This window comes from Juglans regia, chromosome 3, assembly GCF_001411555.2.
Source record: "Juglans regia cultivar Chandler chromosome 3, Walnut 2.0, whole genome shotgun sequence".
Lineage (NCBI taxonomy): Eukaryota > Viridiplantae > Streptophyta > Magnoliopsida > Fagales > Juglandaceae > Juglans > Juglans regia.
This window is the reverse complement of record NC_049903.1, coordinates 15,789,601-15,810,113: the sequence shown is the minus strand read 5'-3', so window position 1 is coordinate 15,810,113 and position 20,513 is coordinate 15,789,601. Positions and strand designations below refer to the sequence as shown.

The following is a 20,513-nucleotide window of genomic DNA, read 5'->3' as shown; positions in this document are numbered from 1 at the left end:
TAATTCCATGGAAAACTCTCCCCACCAAAATAAAAGTTGCCACTCGTCTCCAACTCCATCCCTCTAGAGACATAAATTACCCTCTTCCCAGTCTTCATTTAAAACTATAGAACATTACCTAGATTGCCACTCTGCATTATTTGCTATATTTGGTATTCTTCCCCTGCCTTTTGGATTTACAATTCATCTTCAATCAACCCATCTCTATATGGCTAAATTATCTATCCTGTCCAAATTTTGGTGGGCACTTTAGGATCTATAGAAACTGAGCTAACAAAGGTCAACCCATACCAGCCCCTTCTTATTGGTCAAGCACATTACAAGACTATCTCGAGAGCATGGCCAAGCACAGAACCATATACAAAAAACTCCACCCCTTCACTCACTAGAAACCTCCACCAGAGTCTTTGAAGTTCAATTATAAGATGCTGCTATTAGAGACAATTTCACCATTTTAGTGGAAATATGCAGAAATAATCATGGAGATTTAATACAATCCTGGGGAAAAAGCATGCCAGCCACATCACCTCACTGGAGAAGCACAGTATGCATTATTGGCCATTAAAAGAAGCAACTGTGCCGAGGCAGGAAATTACATCGTAATAGGAGATTCAAAGCTTGTTTATTTGACACTAACTCATCCTATTCAAGATTCTGATTTGCAAATCAACTATGTAATTGAAGACTCAGTGCATCTTAGATTCTTATCCAGAAATTGCAACACAGAAATCCGATTCAAGTCCAACGATGTGCAAACAAAAGAGAACATGAACTCACTCAAAATATAGCTGCCACCTTCTAGAGTGACAACAATTCTCCTGACCCTCTTATTCATAAATCTTTATACTGGACACATGCAAGATTTTCCGCCATGAACTTGTAAATTCTTTATGTTATTGAAAATGGCACATTGCTCAAAAAACCAAAAAGGTTCAAAGGATGAAACCATTATCTATAAAACGTTGGGAATTATAACTTGCTACAAAAAAGTAACAGATGCAACCAATGCAATATGGCTTACGAGTTACACCTTCTACCCAAACTTCTAATTTCACTCACTAAGGAGACGAATATTGAGGGTGGTAAAAAAATACAGCATGTAGGGAGAAACCTGAGTAAGATTGCATGGACACTACCAAGGCAATGCCCAGACCCAACTTCAGTAAGATATGCACTGCAACAAACGTTGGGCACTTTTTTATGTGAATGATGACAAAACACGCTTGCCAGTTCTGTGAGTATGGACACCTCTCCTTTAAGACATATATTTACAAATTTCAGTTAAGTTTAAGGTAGAGCACAATTCAGTCAAAATGTACAAAGAGGCATCTGTAGATAGATGGTTTCGCGGATGAATATCTCCTATTCCTGGAGTCACCTCTGACTTTGACATATTTTACAACATCTGCATTGCAACTCGATTTCGTCCATGTAAAATGTATTCGAAGACAATGATAACAAGACTACTTTGAAAGGGAGTAGTCACTACCCCTCAGATAATAACAAAGAATCTTTAAATATCCATCACATCCTTGTTACTGGTTCGATGAACATATACATGCACCATCATCTATTTCTATTTTATTTTTAATTTTTGCTTGCATAATAGACCAAAACAGTTCCACATGTAATGCAGAATCACATATCAAAACATGCAACTTACTCTCCTTAATGATTTAAACAGGCTGAAGATGCGCAAGAACTTGAAACCATGAGATATAGAGGAAACATACTTGTAAAAAAATGATACACAGAGAACATTAAGACTGCGACAGAAGTTTATAAGCCCGGCCATCCTGCCAATTCTTGTGGGAAAGATATTGAACCTACAACTAATGGGCATCTAATAAGTGCCAATGAAATGGGTTTTAAAGCTGACGCCAAGGAAATCTTTTTGACAATGTTGATTTTTGCATGGAGTGCATTCAGGATGCTGGTGTCACCTACCATGAGAGCACCAAGGCATAACTTTTGTAAAGGCTAAGTATGGAAGAAGCATGAGGGTTGATATTCCTGAGCTGTATCGTCAATATGGTTATAACCTCCTTTTTAAAAAAATAAATAAGTGATAAAAAATCATTAAAAACCAAAGGGTGAAACACTGTACCCTAGAAATATACATGAGAACCACCTGAATGAATGGGGAAAAAAACCACCAAACCAAGCCCTAAACCGACCAGATCCTATCCCACAGAAACAAGCCCTAAATGTATCTAAGACAGTTATACCTTTTATCTATATATATATATATATATATATATATATATATATACGTAAATACAAGTTATACCTTATATATAATATAGACTAGATCCCAATCTAAACATTCTTAAACTAATATTTGGCACTGATATGTCCAAACACTAATTTTTTGAACTTCTTTAGATGGAAGTAGTCTCTTGAAATTTTCCGATTCTTTGTATTTACTGTATTTGGGATGGCTAGTTATGGAGAATACATTTTATATACAACTCATATATGGAAGTTACTCCCTCTGGTTTCCATTAATACTATTATTTTTACTTACAAAAGTAAAAGGTCCTATCGGCAGCTGCAGAATTCAGCATGTTAACAGAATGGGGAATGAGGCAGCCCATTGGCTTGCTAGGCATGCATGGAATGTAGACCATATTGTAATGTGGTGGGATCAAGTTCCACAATTCATTTCACAAGTTGTCTGGGTTGAAAACCAGATGTAATGCTCTGTTGAGATTCAGTAAAGCTCATTTCTTCTATCAAAAAGAAAAAAAAAAAAAAGGTAAAAGGTCCTATCGACAGCATTGGAGCAGAAATTCTGCAGAGACAGGAACCAGCTGATGAAATCAACTCATTATACATAGGAAAGAATCTTTAGTTTAAAATAAAAAATACGAGGCTGCACATGAAAGATCTAAAGAGGATATCTACCAAATACTTGCATTATTAAAATTAAAACAAATGGATGTCATTTTGCAAAATTGTGGAAGAATTGCCCCAACTCTACTTAAACTGCAGTGGATTTATTAAAAGATGTGATATCCCATATAATATGGATAAGTATAGGTGGTGTATGGGATCCCACATTGCTTGGGAATGAGAAATTCTTGCTCTTTATAAGGTTCCAATGGGACTCCAATTGTATCATTGACTAGTCCTTTTGGAGTATAGGCCATGTGGTTTGGGCATTCTATTGGGGCGTTACAAATGGTATCAAAGATTATCCCAACTAGAAATGTGGGACTTGAGCCGTGCCACCTACAATAGACAGGACCAACAAGGACGTCGGGAATTTAAGGGGGGTAGATTGTAATATCTCATATAATATGAATAAGTATAGGTAGTGTATGAGATCCCACATTGCTTGGGAAGGAGAAATTATTGCTCTTTATAAAGTTTCAATTGTATCATTGACTAGTTCTTTTGAAATATAAGCCATGTAGTTTGGGCATTCTATTGGGGCGTTACAAAAGATCACCGGGAAGAAACTCACATGCATACATTCAAGAAGGATTTAGACTGTCGCACATAAACATGTACATTCAGCTGGCCAAACAGGCCTTGATTATAGAACATTTGTTTTACACCAAACATATAATTTCCAAGCACAATACAGAAAAAAGCAAGCTAGTGAGACAAAATCCAGCCTTTTTCTCAACAACAGTTCACAGTTTACCTCTAATATAATCAACAAGGCAAAGTATTCAAGCAAAACATGCAGTTTCTCTTAATTTCAATTACTGCTTCTATTACATCAAATAAACTCATAGAAGATGTAATAGTCTTATTAAAACCAATTTCACTAAACATTCCAACAGGTGCATTGGGCTGGTTCATAAAGCAGGTAAAAATAAAATTCGTAACGGACAAACTCATCAGCTTGAAACAGATAAGTTGATTGTTAAGCTTTTTATCCATACGGCACTAGACAATTCAGGTAAAAATAACAACGAGAGGAATTTAGAGAAAACACCACCCGCATCAAAACACAACGCGATCACAGGAGAGAGTCCCTATGTTTGGCTTGTTTCAAGAGCTCCTCCCGGACTCTCTTGATCTCCGCTTCCTTCTCCTGTCTCTCTCTCTGTCAAAAAATGAACAAAAAACGAAATTAATCTCACTACAGCAGAAAATGATGTGGATAATCTTTAAGGCTTAGACATCTATTTGTTACCAATCAAAACAATATGATGCGGATAACATAAAAATCAGCAACCATATCTTTCAAATGGGAAATATTATACAAACAGTTATAAACAGCCTTGAACGAACAAAAAAAATCTAATTTGAATTAAACAAAGGCACGAATTCAACAAACATCGGAATTTTGACAAGTTCAATGACGAAATGGATCGGTTATTACGTTTGGGACAGCCGAAAGATCTCAACTAAACAGAGATCTAACTAGCATACGGAAAGTCTTAATCTCGAAGATATTCTCTACATTTGAAAAATGAAATTAGGGTTTAACCAAATCGAGAAAATTCTTTCTAAATGATGGAAAGAGAAGAAAAGGATGCAGAGGGGGCCTTTCCTTGAAATTTGAAGCAAATACATACAGCAGACATGAGGAACAAGGAAATTGAGAAAGAGATTAAAACCTTTTCGTCTTGATGTAGAGCGATCCAAACGTGAAGCTTATCCATGGATTCCCAGAATAAGAAGGCTCCAAGTGACATCGCGAAGTAGGTTGACACTTTCACCATTTTCTCCACTGTATTCTCCTATGCCTCGGCAAATTTGTTTTGGCTGAAATTTTTTTTGAGAGTTCCTCGGAGAGATTATACGATACATTGAAGGAGATGCATCGCAAATAATAAATCTGTTATTATTATTATTATTATTATTATTAAGATGTACTTTTTGTAGTTTTTTATTTTTTTTATCATTTTCTTTAATTAAATTTTGAAAAATTTTAGATATAAATTTCACATTTCTACACATCACTTGAGAATATGTGATTTTATTTATTTACTCTCATATTTCATTAAATATGTTTCATAAAATATAATAATAAATGACTAAAATCACATATTTTTAAATAGTAGGCAGATTGTAAAACTTATGTATAGTACATCTCTTAAGTTTTTAATATCTTGAAAAAAAAATAAAAAAATATACAATTTTACTAATAATATTCTTTTAACTACTAAATAAAAACTTAAAATTAAAAAAATTACCATAACTTTAAACGGCAACATTGAGACGCTAAGCAGTATTTTTCTTATTATAACTAAGGGGGGAAATTTTATTAATCCTAAGGCTTCTCTGATCATTAATTTTAATATAAAATATAAAAAAATAAATAACGAAATATTATAAACAAAAGAAGATGCAATAAATTTTCAATAATTTTAAATTTTAATATTTTTTTAAAATAATTTTAAATTAGTTATTAATTTTAAAGCTTCTCTGGTCATTAATTTTAATATAAAACATAAACTAAAAAAAAAATATATTATAAAAAAAAAGAAGACGAATAATTTTTCAAAATTTAAAATTTAATTTTTTTAAAAAATAATTTTAATTAGTTATTTAAGACGTGAAGGAATGAAATCGCTTAACATTAGCAAAATTGTTAATCTGTAAATTATATATATATATAAAACAATTAAGACGAAATGTTATAGATGAAGCCTTTACTGATTAACATGGTAATACCAGGGATTCTGTCCCTAACCTCGTTGGACTTGGTGGACCGTGGGAGAGATTACTTACGAGAATGCGTCAAGGCAAATGACAAAGAATTACAGGTTTGTATGATTGACGAAAGATCCATGCTGTTGAAGCTACCCAACAGGACAAAAAGAAATATACATGCTGACAAAACCGAAGTGACAAAACCGAAGGCCGGCTTTAAAGCTCTTGCATATTTCTCCCATTTGGCACTGGATATTAGAAACGTAAACAACAGAACAAACAACCAAAAAGGGTGGCTAAACTACCTCTTTTTAAGCTCTTTTAGCCAGTGACAGTGCGTTTAATTGCAGAAATAAATGAAAAGTTGAAGATCGAGCAATTGATATGGGGAGCATAGGTCATCTTTTCAGGTACAGTGATGGTCTGGACAAGTTGCTCTTGATTTTTGGTACTTTGGGCAGCATTGGTGATGGGCTGATGACTCCACTCACGATGCTTGTTCTCAGCGGCTTGATCAATGAGTATGGAGGAACTTCTGGGATTTCTTTCTCCAATGACATTGTTAACAAGGTATGCAAACTAACTGCAGTACGGTTTTAAATTACCTCAGGACCAGATATATCTATATGTAAGAGAGCCTCTTGCCTTTTTCTTGCAGTACTCACTCAGGCTGCTGTATGTTGCCATTGGAGTTGGGATATCGGCTTTTGTTGGTAAGAAATTTGACTCATGTTTAAGAGAGAGAGAGAGAGAGAGAGAGAGCTTCTCCTTGCCCTGTTTTATAGAATGATCAGGTCTTCATTGTTCAACAGATATCCATGTAAAATGTCTTAGAAGTCCAATCTTTTCCCATCAGATGGATTAGGCTGCTTCATCTTGCACCCTACAGGCTTGCTCGAAATTGAAATTTTTTTTCATTTCCATATCTGCATTTTTTTCCTCTTTATCACCCACATGAAAGCAAGAACTTGGGAGAAAATTTATCAAGCCTAGTGTCGTTCTTTTCCATTTTGCCATTTCTACCTTTTTTTTATTTTTTATTTTTATGTCAATGAACCTTTTCAAGGCAGGACCCTTCGGACCCATCCCTGCAAAGTAGACTCCGGTCCCGTGCACTGCACCCTCAGAAATTCCCCTACACGGAACTAGTATAATCGCTGACTTTTCACCAGGGATGTGTGATGAGGACATCTTCTATTATGATTTATTTATTTTATTAATATCTTGTCTATTTTATTTAGGGTTTGTATTACCCTACTATTTAAAGACATCTTCTATTTTGTTATTTTATTAGTGTGTTATTTATTTCATTTAGGGTTTGTATTGCCCTACTACTTAAAGACTTGTAAGGAATATTGGAACGATAGTTGTTTTGAATGCAAAGTTGAGCGCTACAGCCGCCTCCTTCCAATCTCTCTTTGCTTTCTTCTTCTTCCTCTCTTCTCTTCTGATTCATTTTTCTTCTCTATTTCCTATTACTCTATTTCTATTTCTCCTTCTCACTTCTATTCTACATCATATTGGTATCAAGAGTCGGTCCTATTGTTTTCTCAAACAATATATTAATTCCAAACCCATCCATCTGAGTTCCCTTCGATCCAAGCCAAAACAAAACCCATTCACCTTCGCTCAGACCTTGCTGAAAACCACCAAGTGAGACTACCGAAAATCTAGAGAAACCACCGCACCTTCCTGAGCAGACCATCCTGATAAAGCAAATCACCGCACCTTCCTGAGCAGACCTTCAGTGAATCGACTCTCTCTGATTCTCCATCTCATTCTCTGTGAGTTGCTGCCGTCGCTACCTCTCCCGACCTTGAGCACACTGCCAGTAAGCCTCTTGGCCTCTCCTTTACCTCCGTTTCATCCCTCGGCCTCTCCCCGAAACACCAAGTGCCGAAATACCCAGAGACAACAGGTGCGGAAACAAAAAAAAAAAAAAACAACAACAACAACAACACAGACCTCGCCGAAACCACCAGACCTGAGGTAGACGGTGCCAAAAACACGACATCTCAGCTCCGATTCTTCTCCCCCTAGCAGACGTCTATCTCTCCCTCAGTTTCTCCTCTCGCGCGACTCCCAATAGAAATAGCCAGAGACGCAAGTGCTAGCAAACGAAGCTAGCCGAAATAAAAAGAAAGAAAGAAAGGAAGTCGGGTAGTTTTACCTTCTGCATGACTTATTTCACCGACTGTGAACAGTTCTCAACGAGCAAAGGGAGTTTTACTATCTCTTTCTTTGGTTTTACACTATCGGCTTGTTTTGAAAATGTATTAATTGTTTCTATGTGTTGCTATTACCATAGTGAATTTAGCCAAACTCGCATTTGCTTCGGCCAGATTTATTCAACACTTAGGATTTTGTTTTACTTCCTATTTCTTGTGTTCCCATTCTCACTTCCATAGCCCGAACCTTTACTTCTCATTTTTGCATTGATTGTCCTTCAAAAAAAAAAAAATCTTCTTAAAACAAAAATATCAGCATTGCTATGTGATTGGATTTGTTCGATTAGCATTTGACCATTGCTTTGTTATTTTAAACATCAGCATTATTTGTTTGCCGTATTTTGGATTTACTTAATCCAAAAAAAAAAAGACTTATTATTATTTGGCTCAGTTGATATTTTTCATTGCTTGCATTTATTGTTCATTGATCTCTCCATTGCACTTCATTTAGCGGGTGTTGCATTGCATGCAGTTGCGTAGTGGTCGTCTTATCACCTCTAGTTCCAGTACCTTTACCATGGATCCTTCCCAATTTGATGCCTTCACTCTACAATTAGCTCAACTAACCAATAACCAGCAACATGTACAAACTCAATTAGTGGCTGTCCAAACTGAGATGGCTGCTACTCGTGAGAAGAATAGGGACCTAGCTGCTAGGTTGAACAATTTTGAGGAACCCCCACATTCGTCTGACAACTCTGAAGTGTCCCATAATAGACATTATCGTCGTGGACGAGGTAATCAACAACATGTCAGACATGATCGTGGGGGTAGGGATTATGATCATGAGCGAGAGCAAGATCATTACCGTCAAGGTACTCAGTCCCCTACTCGCCATGAAGAGCGCTTATTCAGAAACATTAAGCTAGAGGCCCATACTTTTGATGGTTGCCTAGATCCTCGAGTTTTTACTCAATGAATTAGGGATATGGATCGTTCTTTACCTGGTATAGAGTCCCTGAAGATCGAAGAGTTCAATTTGCTAGCCTGAAACTAACTAGCACTGCCCAATTCTTTTGGGAAAGTGTAGAAGATCTCCTTGAGAGGCGTCATGCGCCTCCTGTTGGGAGTTGGGAAGAAATGAAACGTCATCTTCAAGAGAAATACTTGCCCCAATCTTACTGGGGTAATTTGCTGGACCAATAGAATGCCCTTACATAGGGCAATCGGCCAGTGATTGAGTATGTCACTCAATTTGATGAATTCTGAATGAGATGTCATATTGTTGAGGATGAGGCCATGACTTTGAGTAGGTTTAGACAAGGCCTAAAAGATGATCTTAGGCGCGAGCTTGTCCTTCGGGGTGTCGCTACACTTGACCACGCTTACTCTTTAGTCCGAGACTATGAGTCGGTTATGAGGACTCCGTATGGAAGGCATGGTGACAACTGCCCTTCCATCACCCCAGCGCCCACCCTTTCCCCTAAGTCTCTCTTAGGAGCTCCACCATCTATTGTTTCCCCCGCATGGGAAAGTAAAGGTAAAGGTCCTGAAATTCCCAAGACTTCCTCCCGCTTGCAGTGCTTCAAATGTAAGGGTTTTGGCCACATTTCTTCCAATTGTCCTAGTCGAACCCTAGTCATTGAGGAGCATGAGGGTATAGTTGATGAACCGTTAGAAGATCAAGTCTATGAGTCTAAGCTTGAGGAGTTTGGTGATTTAGGTGATGATGAGGATACCTTCTTAGGTCGTATCCAAACCTTTCCTGTGGATTTAAGTTCTGTACCCCGTGCTCCCAACACACCTCGATTAAGTGTTATACGTTGCACCCTTACCCAACCAAAAGGTGCTGATGATTGGCGTCGTCATGCCATCTTTCATACTTATATCAAAATCAATGATAAGGGTTGTAAAATCATTGTGGATAGTGGGAGTTGCATTAACGCGGTTTCTGTGGCTACTGTGTCCCGTCTTGGATTGCAACCAGTGCCTCACCCTCAGCCGTATAGTGTTTCTTGGGTTGATACTTCTTCCATAACTGTGAAAGAGTGTTGTCTGGTGCCTATCCAGTTCTTAGAATATAAGGATCGTATATGGTGTGACATCATTCCTATGGATGTCGGTCATGTCATTCTTGGCAGGCCTTGGTTATTCGACTTAGATGTGACCAATCATGGTCAATCCAATTCATGTTCCTTTGTGTTTAATAGAAAAAAGATTCATCTTAACCCTTTACCTCCAAAACCTGTTGGTTCACAACAAACAAAGAAAATTGTGGAACGAAAAGGACTAAATATCATTAACTCTACGGAGTTTGAGCGTGCACTCGTGAGTGCTTCTGTTGTGTTTGTTGTGGTTGTTATGGAGGTTCCATTGGCGTCTCCAATAGTGGCCCTTGATGAGGCCCAGTCATTTTTTCAGGAGTTTCGGGATGTCTTCCCTGAAGACCTCCCTGACCACTTACCCCCTCTACAAGATATTCAACATGCCATAGATCTTGTCCCAGGAGCGTCCCTTCCAAACTTGCCTCATTATATGATGAATCCCATTGAGCATGCTGAGCTTCAAAGACACGTGGGTGAACTTCTTCACAAAGGCTTTATCCGTGAGAGTTTAAGTCCTTGTGCAGTTCTTGCCCTTTTGACTCCTAAGAAATATGGTTCTTGGAGGATGTGCATTGATAGTCGTGCCATTAATAGGATCACAGTGAAATATCGATTTCTCATCCCTAGGCTTGATGATATGTTGGATATGATGGTTGGTGCCACAATATTTTCTAAGATTGATTTAAAGAGTGGGTATCACCAAATTAGGATTCCCTAGGGTGATGAGTGGAAAACTGCCTTCAAAATGAATGATGGCCTTTATGAGTGGTTGGTCATGCCTTTTTAACTAACCAATGCCCCAAGTACTTTTATGAGAGTGATGATACAAGCTCTTCAGCCTTTCATGGGTAAGTTCCTCGTCGTCCTACTTTGATGACATTCTCGTTTACAGTAGGACTAAGGAACAACATCTAGATCATCTCACACAGGTTTGTTCCACTCTTCGTGAAACAAATATGTATGCTAATGTGAAGAAATGCTCTTTCTTCACCGATCGGGTTGTCTTCCTAGGATTCATTGTGTCTTCTACTGGAGTATCTGCTGACCCCACAAAGATTCAGGCCATTATTGGTTGGCCTGAGCCCAAGACTATACATGACGTCAGGAGTTTTCATGGTCTGGCTACCTTTTATCGTCGTTTTATTAAGGGGTTTAGCACAATCATGGCTCCTATCAAGGAGTGCCTGAAGAGGGGAGAATTTTAGTGGACATCGGAAGCGGCTAAGGCTTTTAAGTTAGTCAAGAAGCGAATGACGGAAGCTCCTGTCATGCGACTTCCTGACTTCTCCAAAGTTTTTGAGGTCGAGTGTGATGCCTCAGGGGTAGGAATAGGTAGAGTTCTTAGCCAGGAACGCCACCATGTTGCTTATTTCAGTGAGAAGTTAAATGATGCCAAACAACGGTACTCTACCTATGATAAGGAACTGTATGCGGTTGTGCAAGCTTTGCGCTATTGGCGCCATTATTTGTTACCTTAGGAATTTTTTCTTTATTCAGACCATGAGGCCTTCCGCTACCTTAATTCCCAGAAAAGATTGAATTCTAGGCATGGCCGTTGGGTTGAATACTTGCAGGCTTATTCTTTTGCTTTAAAGCATAGGAAGGGCATTGAGAACCAAGCAGCTGATACTTTGAGCCGCCGTATCTCCCTTTTGTCTATCATAAATGTCAAGGTCATAGGTTTTGAAAGACTTAAGGAAAAGTATGAGTTTTGTCCTGATTTTAGGGATACTTTTCTCGTTTTGCAAAGTAGGCAGTCGGATACCATTGATGGTTTCCGTCTGGAGGATGGTTATCTTTTTAAAACCAATAAGTTGTGCATCCCTCGGACTTCAATTAGGGACTTTATAGTTTGGGAAGTTCATGCTGGAGGCTTAGCTGGACATTTTGGACGTGATAAGACCATAGAAGAGATTGAACGTCAATTCTATTGGCCCAGCTTGAAGAGAGATGTGGCTAAGATAGTTAGCACCTGTAACACTTGTCAATTAGCCAAACAAAAGCGACAGAATATTGGTCTCTACACACCCCTTCCTGTCCCTAGTTGTCCTTGGCAAGACATTAGTATGGATTTAGTGTTGGGACTTCCATGCACTTTGAAGAAGTATGCTTCTATTTTTGTTGTAGTGGACCGTTTCTCGAAAATGGCTCACTTTATCCCTTGTAGCAAAACTTCAGATGAGTCTAAGGTCGCTAGGTTGTACTTTAACGAGATTGTCAAGTTGTATGGTCTTCCTAAGATTATTGTTTCAGATAAGGATGTTCATTTCACAAGTCATTTTTGGAGAACCCTATGGCATATGGTTGGCACTAAATTGAAATTCTTCACTGCTTACCACCCCCAGACAGATGGTCAAACTAAAATTGTTAACCGCAATCTTGGCAACTTATTAAGATGTCTGGTCCAGGAAAATCTTAGGAATTGAGATTTGATCCTCCCTATAGCTCATATTGCATATAACAGTTCGGTGAATTGGTCTATAGGTATGAGTCCCTTTGAAGTTGTTCATGGCTACAAACCTAGGAAGCCTTTAGACCTTATTCCCATGTCTCCTCATGCTCATGCGTCTGTGTCAGTTGAGGCTTTTGTTCAACATCTTCATGACTTGCATATTGAGATCAATAAACAACTTGAGGCCAATAATGCATCATATAAACTATGAGCTGATTTGCATAAACGACATGTTGAATTTAAAGTTAGGGATTATGTTACAATCCGAATTAGACCGGAATGACGTCCACCTGGATCCGCTTCCAAATTGCAGGCACGTAGTGCTGGTCCTTTTAAAATTTTAAAGCATGTTGGTTCAAATGCATACATTATTGATCTGCCATTACATTTTGGTTACCACTCTACTTTCAATGTTGAGGACTTAGTTGCTTACAAAGGCCACTTGAATCCTTCCAGTGATCCTTTTCTACCTCCATCTGTGAACCCTGATCCTGAACCTTTTGTCACTCCTAATCCACTACCATCTATCACAGCACACAAAGATAAAATTGATACTATTCTAGATGAACAGATTGTGTTGACCAATGATGGAAAGGTTCAACGTTTCCTTGTTTGTTGGGTCGATCGATCAAATTCTGACTGTACATGGATTCCCAGAGAGACACTCCAGCAGCTTGATCCAAATTTATTGGAGCTTTATTGGAGCCAGCAGGATCTTCCTTTACCCAGGTCATCGGCCACCTGTTCTAGAGAAGTGGGTAGGGACACCAAACTCAATCCTCCACTCACACGTGTTTATGGCCGTCAGAAGAAGCGTGCTCAACCACTTAGCTTTCGGTTGGGTGATTGGTTGCAACCTTAGTGTGACTCGTCAACTCGACAGAGTCGAGCTTTTCCACTCCGGGATTCTAGATGAACAGATTGTGTTGACCAATGATGGAGAGGTTCAACGTTTCCTTGTTTGTTGGGTCGATCGATCAAATTCTGACTGTACATGGATTCCCAGAGAGACACTCCAGCAGCTTGATCCAAATTTATTGGAGCTTTATTGGAGCCAGCAGGATCTTCCTTTACCCAGGTCACCGGCCACCTGTTCTAGAGAAGTGGGTAGGGACACCAAACTCAATCCTCCACTCACACGTGTTTATGGCCGTCAGAAGAAGCGTGCTCAACCACTTAGCTTTCGGTTGGGTGATTGGTTGCAACCTTAGTGTGACTCGTCAACTCGACAGAGTCGAGCTTTTCCACTCCGGGAGAGTTGATGAGGACATCTCCTATTACGATTTATTTATTTTATTAATGTCTTATCTATTTTATTTAGGGTTTGTATTACCCTACTATTTAAAGACATCTTCTATTTTGTTATTTTATTAGTGTGTTATTTATTTCATTTAGGGTTTGTATTGCCCTACTACTTAAAGACTTGTAAGGAATATTGGAACGGTAGTTGTTTTGAATGCAGAGTTGAGCGCTACGGCCGCCTCCTTCCAGTCTCTCTTTGCTTTCTTCTTCTTCCTCTCTTCTCTTCTGGTTCATTTTTCTTCTCTATTTCCTATTGCTCTATTTCTATTTCTCCTTCTCACTTCTATCCTACATCAATGTGGCCCCAAAAGATTGTTTGCACCCATGAGTTGTTGAATCTTGGACCTTGAATGGAGTAATACCCCAAGACCAAGGCCTTCACTACTTGGGTCAACCCCTTGGGGTTATTTTGCCATTTCTACCTAAACGCATGTTAGTTGTTCTTCCCATATTTTCTCGCTGAAAACTGTAATTGACACGGCCATTTGATTGGTAAGAACAATATGAAACATCAGCATATAGTAATAGGATAACAGCTTTTAATCATAATCTGCATATAGAGCAATAATTAATAGCAGTTGGATTTGTAATGCACCGCACTAGATTAAAACTTTTGAGTTCTGATTATTCCTATACAAACTCATACTTAACAGAGGGACTATGCTGGGCAAGAACTGCAGAGAGACAAACATATTGCATGAGAGTAGAATACTTAAGGGCAGTCCTCAGGCATGAAGTTGGTTTCTATGACAACAATGCTGCTTCTTCCACCACCTTCCAAGTCGTTTCTACCATCTCTTCTGATGCCCATATAATCCAAGACACTATAGCTGAGAAGGTTTTTGATTGTGATAGAAGAGAGATTCTTATTTCTTCTTTATGCTATTTTGTTAACTTCATCTACATTTATTTTACTGTAGATACCCAACTGCCTGGCTCACCTTACATCATTCATCTCTTGCCTAATAATTGCATTTGTGCTTTCTCGGCGACTTGCATTGGCCGCTCTTCCATTCACGCTCCTGTTTGTCGTTCCAGGAGTTGTGTTTGGAAAGAAAATGAAGGGCCTTGGATCAAAGGCAAGGGATGCTTATGGAATTGCTGGTGGGATTGCTGAACAAGCAATATCATCAATCCGCACTGTCTATTCATATGTGGGGGAGCATCAAACACTGGATAGATTCAGCTGTGCACTCCAGAAAAGTATGGAGCTTGGCATAAAGCAAGGCCTCACAAAGGGAATGATGATAGGGAGCATGGGGATGATTTATGCAGTTTGGGCTTTCCAGGCTTGGGTCGGTAGTGTTCTAGTCACTGAAAGAGGAGAGAAAGGAGGACTTGTTTTCATTTCTGGAGTTTGTGTCATGTTGGCAGGAGTGTGAGTTACTTTCACCCATACTACTATAATTCTTCCATCATTTGATTTTAATTGGCACTGACATGTAGGAATGTTCATCCGGGTTCCGACCCGGGAACCCGGGTATAGCAGGACCGGAACCCGGATGAATCCGTGTTTTTAAAATTTTGTGCTTCGGAAGCATTTGCACCTTGTGCCTTGTAAACTTCAAAATTCAAAAATCTTAAGGAAATATGATATTTAATTCAAAAATATTTGGAATGTAGTGTTTGTTACATAAAAGAGTATTACATAAATTATTTTAAGTTATTAAAGAATTCTCCAAGTACTTTAATAAGTTTTTCAAGTTCAGTTCCCTTGTATAAAATTTTGGTGTTTGGGATATAAAGAGGAAAAGAAAAGAAAATGTTGTTATTATTTAAAAATATAAATATCAATAGCCTTCAATATAGAAGTTTCTCTCTCATAACTCACATTAATCTTGTATCTTTAGGTCCATTATGAATGCCCTCCCAAATCTCTCCTCCATCTTGGAAGCAACAATTGCTGCCACCAGGTTTCTGGAGATGATTGATCGGATTCCAATTATAGACTCCGAAGCTGAAAAGGGTAAAATTCTGTCAAATGTCAGAGGAGAAATCGAATTTAAAGAGATTGACTTTAGCTACCCATCAAGACCTGATACTCCAGTACTTCGAGGATTCAATCTTAGAGTGGAAGCTGGAAAGACGGTAGGTCTAGTGGGAGGTAGTGGTTCTGGAAAGTCTACAATAATTTCTTTACTTGAGAGGTTTTATGACCCTGTCAATGGAGACATTCTTCTTGATAAGTACAAAATAAAGAGACTACAGGTTAAGTGGCTAAGGTCCTTGATGGGACTAGTTAACCAACAGCCAATTCTCTTTGCAACATCCATAAAAGAGAACATTCTCTTTGGCAAGGAAGAAGCTCCAATGGATCTAGTTATCCATGCAGCTAAGGCTGCAAATGCACATGACTTCATCATCAAACTTCCTCAAGGATATGAAACTCAAGTAAGTCATGATTTATTACTTCTAGTCAAGTGAAAGATAATTTTCAATGCTAATTTTGGCTTTGGAAAAGTTTTCCTTGTATCTCAGGTAGGGCAATTTGGAGTTCAATTGTCTGGGGGGCAAAAGCAGAGGATTGCTATAGCAAGAGCTTTAATCAGAGATCCAAGAATCCTTTTGCTTGATGAAGCCACTAGTGCTTTGGACTCACAGTCTGAAAGAATAGTGCAGGAAGCCTTGGACAAGGCATCAGAAGGAAGGACAACAATTATCATTGCCCACCGCCTCTCCACAATCCTCAGGGCTGATTTGATAGTGGTTCTTGAATCAGGAAGTGTGGTCGAATCTGGGTCTCATGATGAGCTAATCCACATGAATAATGGAGAACGTGGGGTCTATAGCAAAATGGTTCAGTTGCAGCATTCAGCAATGCAAAATGAAGCATTCGATAGTTTATACCATCAAAGAGAGGATACAAATCTTGGCAGAATGATTAGTGCCATGGCTCCACAGACACCTATAAGTGTGAGATCAAGTAGGCAAAGTAGCCCAGCCTACCAATTCAGCTCAGTTTTCTCCATTGATCTTACACACTCATTAGAAATGCATCCTTACGATCATGATAATGATGGAACAACCAAAACCCATGCCTATCCTCCAGTTTCCCAATGGCGGTTACTACGGATGAATGCACCTGAGTGGAAGCAAGCTTTACTTGGATGTTTAGGGGCTGCTGGCTTCGGAACTATTCAACCAATTCATGCCTACTGCTTGGGAACAATTGTTTCAGTTTACTTCAAAGACAACAATTCTTCCATAAGATCAGAAACCAGATTTTACAGCTGCATCTTCCTAAGCCTAGCAGTTCTTAGCTTCATTGCCAATCTCTTACAACACTACAATTTTGGAATTATGGGAGAGTGTTTAACAAGAAGGGTGAGAGAAAATTTGCTTGAAAAATTGCTAACCTTTGAGATAGGATGGTTTGATCAAGATGATAATACAAGTGCAGCCATCTGTGCACGGTTAGCCACAGAAGCTAACATGATACGCTCACTAATTGTGGAGCGTATGTCATTGCTGGTTCAGGTTTTCTTTAGTGCCTCCGTTGCTTTTGTCATTGGATTAGTAGTCACTTGGAGGGTAGCCATTGTAATGATTGCCATGCAGCCTTTGCTCATTGCAAGCTTCTATTCAAGGAGTGTTCTGATGAAAAGGTTGTCTGAAAAGGCTAAGAAAGCGCAAAGTAAGGGTAGTCAACTAGCAAGTGAAGCTATCATCAACCACAAAACCATCACAGCATTTTCCTCACAGAAAAGAATACTGTGTCTATTTGGAGCAGCAATGGATGGCCCTAGGAGGGAGAGTGTCAAACAGTCGTGGTTTTCAGGTTTTGGAATGTTTAGCTCTCAATTTTTGACTACAGCTGCCATATCTTTAACTTTCTGGTACGGAGGGAGGTTGGTCAATCAGAAATCGGTCACCCCAAAACACCTATTTCAAGCTTTCTTCATCTTGATTAGCACTGGTAAGAACATTGCAGATGCAGGAAGTATGACTTCTGATATAGCCAAAGGTAGCAATGCCATTAGATCAGTTTTTGCAATCATAGACAGAAGAAGTGAGATTGAACCTAAAAGCTCCACTGGTATTAGTGTTAAAAAGTATATCAAGGGTCATATAGAACTTAAGAAGGTGTATTTCTCTTATCCAAGTAGGCCTAACCAAACAATTTTCAAGGGCCTAAGTCTCAAGATTGAAGCCGGGAAAACCATGGCACTGGTAGGACAGAGTGGTTCAGGCAAATCCACTATCATTGGGTTGATTGAAAGATTTTATGACCCCATAAGGGGATCTATATGTATAGACGAATGTGACATCAAGAGCTACAATTTAAGGAAGTTAAGGTCACATATTGCATTAGTGAGTCAAGAGCCCACTCTCTTTGCTGGAACTATTTGTGAGAACATCGTCTATGGTGAAGAGGATGCTTCAGAATCTGAAGTAAGGAAGGCAGCAATACTTGCAAATGCTCATGAATTTATAAGGTATGGATCCCTCCTCTTTATGTTGCTACAGAAAAAAATTATGTTAAGCTACCTTACAGGGAAATAACACTTTATAATGCAGTTCTATGAAAGATGGCTATGATACTTACTGTGGAGAAAGAGGAGCCCAACTATCAGGAGGCCAAAAGCAGAGGATAGCACTAGCTAGAGCTATACTTAAGGACCCAACAATACTTCTCTTGGACGAGGCAACCAGCGCCCTTGATAGTGTTTCAGAAAATCTAGTCCAAGAGGCACTGGAGAAGATGATGGTAGGCAGAACATGCGTAATCGTAGCTCATCGACTATCCACAATACAGAAGGCAAACAACATAGCTGTGATAAGGGATGGTAAGGTTGTGGAACTTGGATCACACTCGGATCTACTCGCTGTTGGACATGGCGGCGCATATTATTCTCTAATTCAGCAGCAAAGTAGTCACTCTACATATATGTGACTCGAAGACTCAATGACAATGTTCATCATGTAATCCCTCTAGTTGGTTTTTCATTAGGAAGGAGGACCAACCTAACATGAATGCATTGCATTAGATTGTGTTGGGAATTAAGACCAAGAACCCTCCATATGATTCTGATCATGTTTCTGTCACTGTTATATTTATGAGCTAGATTCATAAAAATTAATCCCATAATGACCCTTCCATATGTTTATACTGCAGGAATTATTGTATGGGAGCGCAAACACACAAGACTCAAAACAGTCGTTGAAAATTCAAATTACAAATGAATTCTTCAAAGATTATATGTAAGAAGAACAGTTCAAGTAATAATTTGAGGAGATTCTTTGCCACTATAAAAGCTGAGAACAAATTGAGTGTGCCCGTTGTTGTGAATATAGTTATTAATAAAATTAAATAACTATATTTAAATAATCTTCATAAGCTTACATTTTTATGAAAGTGGTGATTTAATATGATATTAGATTGCGTAGAGCCTCTGATTTGAACCTGACTCCAAATTTCACCCAACATTTTTTTGTTGTACAAAATCATGATTGCATAGCTTGTCCTTGATAGACTTTTTTTTTTTTTAATACCCGGGTGGTCAAACCCAAGACCTCCATTTTGATTTGAACTTTGGATAAGTGAAAGCTTTGTGGTTTTGAAAAGCTAACTCAGGTTAGTTTTAGATAGTGAGTTGAGATGATATGAGTTGAGTTAAGTTGAGATTAAAGTTGAATAAAATATTGTTAGAATATCATTTTTTAATATTATTATTATTTTAGAATTTGAAAAAATTTGAATTGTTTATTATATTGTATGAAAATTTGTGAAAATTGTAGAGATGAAATGGGTTGAGAGTGTTGAAATCTGCCCAAAATATGCCACCAAAGCAATACAACTCAGCTGCCCAAGTCACGGATGATCACAGCTCCTCAACATCTTCTCGGTTGAAATTAGGGACCACAAAATCTCCTAGAATAAATGCAAATGAGCTGTAATTCTATTAGAATATTTGTACCTTCCTTGTTAGGATTTGATTTCCTTATTTCCACGCTTTTGTACATTGCTATATAAAGCTATACTCTGTTATGATGAATAAGGAAACATATACAGAAATACACAGAAGCAATTTTGCCTGCTCTTTTCTCAACCTTCCTCCTGAAAATACAATCTCTGTTATGGTATCAGAAAGCCAGTAAAATGGCAACCATTAACCTCAACCCCAAAGACCCTTCTAGCCCTTATTTTCTCAATCCCAACGATGGCCTGGCACACTACTCACAAATCATCTTTTGACGGCAGATAATTATCACTCTTGGGCTCACACCATTTGCATATCTCTGCGTATCAAGAAGAAACTAGGGTTCATCGATGGAACTCTCTCTCAACCATCTAATTCCAGTACCTTGTTAGAACCATGGCTTCAATGCAATGACATGGTTGTAACTTGGATACAAAATGCTATGTCCTTGGAAATCAAGAACAATGTTGTGTATGTTGAAATCGCTCTTGCTCTTTGGCTTGAGTTAGAACAACGTTTTGCACAAAACAATAGTCCTCGGCTCTATGAGTTGAAACAATCTATCAATGTTCTCTCTCAAGGAGACGACTCAGTTAGCCTTTATTTTTCAAAATTAAAGAGCTTGCTTGATGAACAAACCATACCAACTTGCACATGTGGTGTTATGAAAACTGTCATTGCCAACAAGCAATGTGACTGAATGATGAAGTTTCTCATGGGACTTCATGATTCTTTCACTAACATCAAGGCCCAGATTATTTTACTCAAACCATCACCAAGTAAGTGAAGTATATGCCCTTGTCCAATAAGAAGAAAAGCATAAACAGCTTTCCAATCCTCCCATCCCTTCTGATTCACTTGCCTTTGCAACTAGAAACCATTTTACCTATAACAAAGACCCCACAAAACAGTCTAGTTTTCCAAAAAGAGATACACCTTTTTGTACTCA

The 20,513-nt window shown here is 38.5% G+C and overlaps 1 protein-coding gene and 1 non-coding gene across 2 annotated transcripts; one reads left to right on the top strand and one right to left on the bottom strand.

The window, feature by feature from the left end:
• Window positions 1–3,677: 3,677 nt before the first annotated feature.
• On the bottom strand, window positions 3,678–4,805 carry LOC108991226. Its single transcript, XR_004801182.1, has 2 exons — window positions 4,578–4,805; window positions 3,678–4,060 (listed from the first exon to the last, which is right to left on the bottom strand). It is a non-coding gene; the product is annotated as an uncharacterized LOC108991226 (transcript).
• A 1,195-nt stretch (window positions 4,806–6,000) lies between these two features.
• On the top strand, window positions 6,001–18,595 carry LOC108991227 (putative multidrug resistance protein). The gene is made up of 7 exons (XM_018965405.1): window positions 6,001–6,186; window positions 6,275–6,329; window positions 14,297–14,481; window positions 14,564–15,021; window positions 15,494–16,034; window positions 16,122–18,079; window positions 18,162–18,595. The coding sequence occupies exons 1-7, from the start codon at window positions 6,001–6,003 to the stop codon at window positions 18,535–18,537; spliced, it is 3,759 nt and encodes a 1,252-aa protein (XP_018820950.1). The 3' UTR covers window positions 18,538–18,595.
• The last annotated feature ends 1,918 nt before the right edge of the window (window positions 18,596–20,513 follow it).